The sequence below is a fragment of the Melanostigma gelatinosum genome (assembly GCF_949748355.1).
Source record: "Melanostigma gelatinosum genome assembly, chromosome: 10".
Taxonomy (NCBI): Eukaryota; Metazoa; Chordata; class Actinopteri; order Perciformes; family Zoarcidae; genus Melanostigma; species Melanostigma gelatinosum.
In genome coordinates, this window is record NC_136643.1 from 24,992,344 (window position 1) to 24,998,845 (window position 6,502).

Consider the following 6,502-nt stretch of genomic DNA (forward strand, 5'->3'; position numbering starts at 1 on the left):
CGATCTATATATATATATCTATATAGACAGATGTAATCGATTTATTACAATGTTGCAGTGCTACATAGCTCTGTTCACACATTTCTATATTCTGTTTTTTGTAGATTTGATACTTTTTTGTTTTTATTTGACACTTTCTTTGACAATATAAATGTATATTTCCCATGCCAATAAAGCCGCTTTTGAAATGAATTGAATAGAATAGAAGCATAGCAGACACATATATGAGAGTAGATATGATAATATTGTGGCAGAGGATTTTTAGCACCTCTGAAACTTGTGACTTCCTCAAAAGTGAAGACATTTGGAAGTTGAAACCAGCAACACGTTCATCATTTAACAGCTGGCCGTCGTTATGAGCGATGGAGGAAATCTACAACAACGTTGAATATGAGAAGCCTGAAGTTTCCTCAAGACCTTCAACAACTCACCCAGGTGAGAGTGATCAGTGTGTACTTCACCCTCTGATTACTGTTTGTGTGCTTTACTGTCTTTACTCTGTGTTCAGGTCCCAGGAGATCAGAGAGCAGATCTCATGGAGCTGTTGTTCTGTCTCTGGGGCTGCTGAGTGTTTTCCTGCTGGCTGGACTCATCGGCCTCGGTGTCCACTGTGAGTCTGATCTTCATCCAAGTTACAGCTGCTCTGAAAGATGCTTGACCTAAATGTCATCCTGGCTCCTCTGTGACGCTTTTCCTTTCTTGACTTGTGTCGTTTTTTTCTTTTGCTTGTTGTCGTTGAAGCACTTTAAGGTTAAACTGAAATGAAACACTTACTTCTTGGGGTAATGGTTTTGTAGATGTATTTGTTATGAATATGAATTTCTCCATCATTCATGGAGATGAACCTTTCGCCAACTTTTAAATTGTCCCTAAACCATGTTTGTATTCAGGTTGCTGGTGGTCATTTCAACATTTGCTCAGTGTCTTTATATTAGCTGGAAAAGATGATTGGGATGTTGTTGTAAATATACCTCAACAGTGTTTGGATTTGTCTTTATCTTTTAAGACAATTATTTCTTGCATTTCATATTTTTTTTAAATGTTATGTTTAAATATGCAAATGAGGCATTATCTCCGAATGTTTTGTGAATTTAGGAGAAATCTACAGATTCAAATAGACAACGTAGTAAAATAAACACCTGAGTGTGTTTTTAATGTTTTCTCTCCACGAGTCTAAAAAGAAGCAAAATTGCTCAAAGGTTTTGCCCGTTCTGTTGCTTTAAAAGAGCACCAGTATGAACACATGAATACACCAGCATGAATACATGAATACACCAGCATGAATACATGAATACACCAGTATGAACACATGAATACACCAGTATGATACATGAATACACCAGTATGATACATGAATACACCAGTATGAACACATGAATACACCAGTATGAACACATGAATACACCAGTATGAATACATGAATACACCAGTATGATACATGAATACACCAGTATGAATACATGAATACACCAGTATGATACATGAATACACCAGCATGATACATTAATACACCAGTATGAACACATGAATACACCAGCATGATACATGAATACACCAGCATGATACATGAATACACCAGTATGATACATGAATACACCAGCATGATACATGAATACACCAGTATGATACATGAATACACCAGCATGATACATTAATACACCAGTATGATACATGAATACACCAGTATGAACACATGAATACACCAGTATGATACATGAATACACCAGTATGAACACATGAATACACCAGTATGATACATGAATACACCAGTATGATACATGAATACACCAGTATGAACACATGAATACACCAGTATGATACATGAATACACCAGTATGATACATGAATACACCAGTATGAATACATGAATACACCAGTATGATACATGAATACACCAGTATGATACATGAGTACACCAGTATGAACACATGAATACACCAGTATGAACACATGAATACACCAGTATGATACATGAATACACCAGTATGATACATGAATACACCAGTATGAATACATGAATACACCAGTATGACACATGAATACACCAGTATGATACATGAATACACCAGTATGAACACATGAATACACCAGTATGAATACATGAATACACCAGTATGCTACATGAATACACCAGTATGATACATGAATACACCAGTATGAACACATGAATACACCAGTATGAACACATGAATACACCAGTATGATACATGAATACACCAGTATGATACATGAATACACCAGTATGAACACATGAATACACCAGTATGAACACATGAATACACCCGTATGAATCCATGAATACACCAGTATGAATACATGAATACACCAGTATGAACACATGAATACACCAGTATGATACATGAATACACCAGTATGAATACATGAATACACCAGTATGAACACATGAATACACCAGTATAAACACATGAATACACCAGTATGAATCCATGAATACACCAGTATGAATACATGAATACACCAGTATGAACACATGATGTGTTATTATCTTCATTTATTCCAGACCGGGCCAGTGAAGACAAGCTGTCCTCTGTGTCTGAAGAGAGAGACCTGCTGAACGCCAGCCTCACTAATCTGACGGAAGAGATGGACAGACGTCAGCGTTGGTGCAATCAGAGTGAGTCCTTGTCTCTGTAAACTATTTTTAAAAATTTTTAAATACATTGCCTACTTTTTGTTCGGATGTGATGAAGAAATAAATCTGTAAGTAATCAGTCATTTGATCCAATCAGTAGTTGTTCTGATAGTCGAGTGTGAGGAGTCACTACAGACCCTTCAGATGAGGCCGAGGGAGGAAAGTTTCAAGTTATTTATTGTTATGTGCACAACAACTACAGAGAAGCAATGTTTGCAATGAAAACCTTAATCTCAGTCTCCCGACAACAATTATCAATAAATATGTATTTAAAAAAATCACGCAAGCAAAAATGGATGTATGAGACATAAAATAGTTCAGAAGTTCCAATAAAGGGATAAAATATAACATCTATGAAATGAAATGATGTATTTGTGGAAGATAATAATTGCAAGATGCATAAACTTTTATGTAAACAGGTATTTAGTTTGTTTCTCTGTGTGATGAGAAGTAATGAATCTTATATACAGAGATGTAGAACAGTAAGTTAAAGTAAAGTGATGTGTGTCGTAGTGATGCGCTCCACAGCTCAACAGTTCAGAGGTCTCAGCAGGAAGTCAACAACAACATAACGGCTTCATTTTAAAGACGTGGGTCTCGTCTGATCTTTATTGGTTTATGTTTGCATCATTTTACAGAGGAAACGTGTCCTGAAGGATGGAGGAGGTTCAGTAGTTCCTGTTATCTTCTCTCTACACGGACTGGTTCCTGGGAGAAGAGCAGAAAGGACTGCAGAGACAAAGGAGCAGATCTGGTGATCATAGACTCGCTTCAAGAACAGGTAGTGTGAAATTATATATATATTTATCTTTAGTGTTTCCAGATGACAACCTCTGGGTTTGACAAGTGAAGCCAAAGCTTCATGTGTTAAAGCTGCATTCTCTCTAGTGTCCACCAGGGGGCGTTGTATAGAAGTATTTGAGTAAAGATATGAGTACGTCTTCCACCACTGACCACGTCTGCTCCTTTTTCACCACGCTGCACTTTAATGGTGTTATTGTTCATATACTTTTTATTCTGGAATATATTTTTGTTTTTATTTCATGGGTATTCATGCCCTCCAGTCTTTTCTTCTTCTCTTTTACTCTGCTTGTATTCTGTATATTAGTCGATACAGATGTGGACATAACATCCTGATGTATTATTTACTGTATATCAGCTATAATGATTACATTAAAATAACATGCCATCTTTGAGCTAGTACGATTTATAAGTGAATTATTATCAGAGTGTTCGGATGGATCACTCTAAACTGCATTAATAATATGTCTACAAATTAAATATATATATATTTAAACAGACTTTCTGTCCTTTTAATCTTGAACAGGAATTCCTCTCAAACATCGTCACAGATCGCACTTGGATTGGTTTGAGTGACGGAGACGACGAGGGCACCTGGAAATGGGTTGATGGAACTCCACTGACTGAAGCGTAAGACACACAACAATGGTCATACAACTATTGCTGCACCTACTATTGTTATTATTAGTGGTTAAACTCTCAATAATTATTACCAAATTCAAACTTAACTGAAACATTGTTTTGCAAGTGTTGCTGCACTACACGGAGAATTAAAGTAATTTGGTTACAAGATAAAAAATCCTCGTTTTTATTTTACTCGAGAAACTTAAAAGCTGCATTATTAAATGTTTTGAATAATCACCTCCTAGGTACTGGAATGTCAACTTTAATCAACCTGATAACGGTGGAGGAGATCCACAGTTTGGTGAAGAGGACTGTGCTGAAATTATATTTGACAGGAAGACAGAAAGAAACTGGAATGATCTGCGGTGTGATACATCTGTGCATTGGATCTGTGAAAATCTGGCTTAATATTTCAAGGTTCAAGGGTTCAAGGATCATTTGTTGTCATTGTTAAACACAGAGATGCTCAATGAAATGAAGTTGTAGCACATTTATAACACAACAAACACAACAAAACACAAACAGCTGTACATTCCTGTCGTGCATTTATTGAATTGGCATCATAAGCAACAAAAACAATTCTCTGGTCAGATAATACGGCCGACATCTTCACATTAAAAATTCAACATGAGGAGAAAACATTGTCCATCAACTGTGACTGTGTTTGAGCAGCAAGCATCACGATGTGAACACAGAGTCCACCTCCTCTGGTCCCTCCAGAGTCCTGCTCTCTGTCCTGCTGTCCACCCGTCAAGTATTACATCTGTCAACATGTTATTATGATTCTGCAAAAGGCTTTAAATGGTGTGTGTGTGATATAAAGAGAGCATGTAAAGGGTTGGAGGTCAGGTATCAAGTTCTCCGTGTGACTGTTTTGTGTAAATCAGCTGCTTTGTACCAGGAAGATGAACCACAGGAAGCTGTGATCTTTATCTGTATACATGTGCTGATGACTGTAAAGAATTAAAGCTGCATATTATACTGAATAGATACTATAATGAAGCTTGAGCCTGAAATGCACTTATTAGGGTAATAAAGTTGACTTCAGCTGTTTTCTTCCACATTTAGAGGACGACTCATTTATTCTCACACTCACCAATGCACCGTACTCGTATGAACATCTCTCAAAGTCCCTTAAACCTACTATATTACAGTCCACTTCACAAATAACATCTACACAGCATATTTATTTCTATGCAATTGAAAATGACTTCATTATTGGACCATTTAAGGAATTGTTCTCAAACTGTTCCTGTTTGTGAGAGAAGATTGCCATCAAGTAGGGTGTGTTCACTTGTTACTTCCTCGAAAGTTAAACTTCAGAGAAAACTATTGAGACCAACAAGACTGGGTTTAGTCGTTTACATGTGTCGTAGTTCGTGCTGCAGGTTTGACCCTTCATGAAATAATTTCCATCATTGGAGGAAATCTATGCCAAAGTTCAACATGACAATCCTGTTGATACAGACAGGCAGTGTGTATATCTTCATCTGTCATTGTTACGGTTACTGACTTGTGTGATGGTGTGTTAGGGTCATAGGAGGTCAAATATATTCATTACGGAGCATGGGGAGAGGGTAATAATACAAAATGAACTGAAGAGATTAAAGTTGTAAAAAGTGAAAATGTGTTTGTTCTCAGAGATAAAGTTGTAAATTTCATAAAATAACAGACTGAGCATTCAATAAAACATATTCGTATCTCGCTTAGTGGCAAAATTCAGATGACGGCTGGTGTTACTACGGTTTTGCGATCAACAATTTTTTTTATTTTCTTGTAAATTGTTGACTTTATCATTTCAAAGAATATTCAAGGGGTCTTTTTGCAATGAAAATTTTTTTTTCTCATAGATTTACGACTTTCATCCTGAAATTTCGGAGTAATTTCTCTGAATATTCGCCCCTCCCCTGACTCTGTATTTATTTTTTACGTTGTTGTTTTTAACTACAATGGCTCGAATAGGTTGTCCTACATTTGTCTGTCTTGTTTCATTTTTCTCCTTTAAAGGAACAGTTTGTAGGATTTATTGCGATTTGGCAGAAATATAATATTTATAACTATGTTGTCACTCGTGTAAAATCACCTGAAACTAAGAATTGTTGTGTTTGTTAGCTTAGAATGAGTCCTTCATATCTACATAAGGAGCTTTGACTCTTCACAGAGTCAGCCATGTTTCTACGGCAGCCCAGAACGGACAAACCAAACCCTGACTCTAGAGAGACTTTCATGTTTTTAAGTTACTTGAAGTTGTTCCATGGCAGTGAAACTCGGCAGTAGTAAGGTACAGACGTTCTACGTAACTGTACTCAAACTGGGTGTTCGGGTTACATCCTACTGAGAGCGCCTAGGGCGTATTCGTACAAGGCTCTCAGAAAGACAAGAATTCCGAAATTAACGACTCAGCTACGGGGTGAGATAACAGGC

At 36.8% G+C, this 6,502-nt stretch overlaps 1 protein-coding gene across 1 annotated transcript; it reads left to right on the plus strand.

Moving 5' to 3' along the window:
• Positions 1-344: 344 nt before the first annotated feature.
• Positions 345-5,104, plus strand: LOC306783694 (C-type lectin domain family 4 member E-like). The gene is made up of 6 exons (XM_079277459.1): positions 345-435; positions 509-610; positions 2,522-2,635; positions 3,292-3,434; positions 3,981-4,084; positions 4,324-5,104. Exons 1-6 carry the CDS (start codon positions 363-365, stop codon positions 4,484-4,486), a joined length of 699 nt encoding a protein of 232 aa, XP_079133585.1. The 5' UTR covers positions 345-362; the 3' UTR covers positions 4,487-5,104.
• Positions 5,105-6,502: the final 1,398 nt, after the last annotated feature.

What these genes read in the sequence shown, in the direction of transcription:
- LOC306783694 (XM_079277459.1), top strand. Translation starts at nt 363, where the DNA reads ATGGAGGAAATCTACAACAACGTTGAATATGAGAAGCCTGAAGTTTCC. An exon ending in CATCGGCCTCGGTGTCCACT is followed by an intron (nt 611 to 2,521) that starts GTGAGTCTGATC and finishes CATTTATTCCAG; the next exon opens with ACCGGGCCAGTGAAGACAAG. An exon ending in TAGACTCGCTTCAAGAACAG is followed by an intron (nt 3,435 to 3,980) that starts GTAGTGTGAAAT and finishes AATCTTGAACAG; the next exon opens with GAATTCCTCTCAAACATCGT.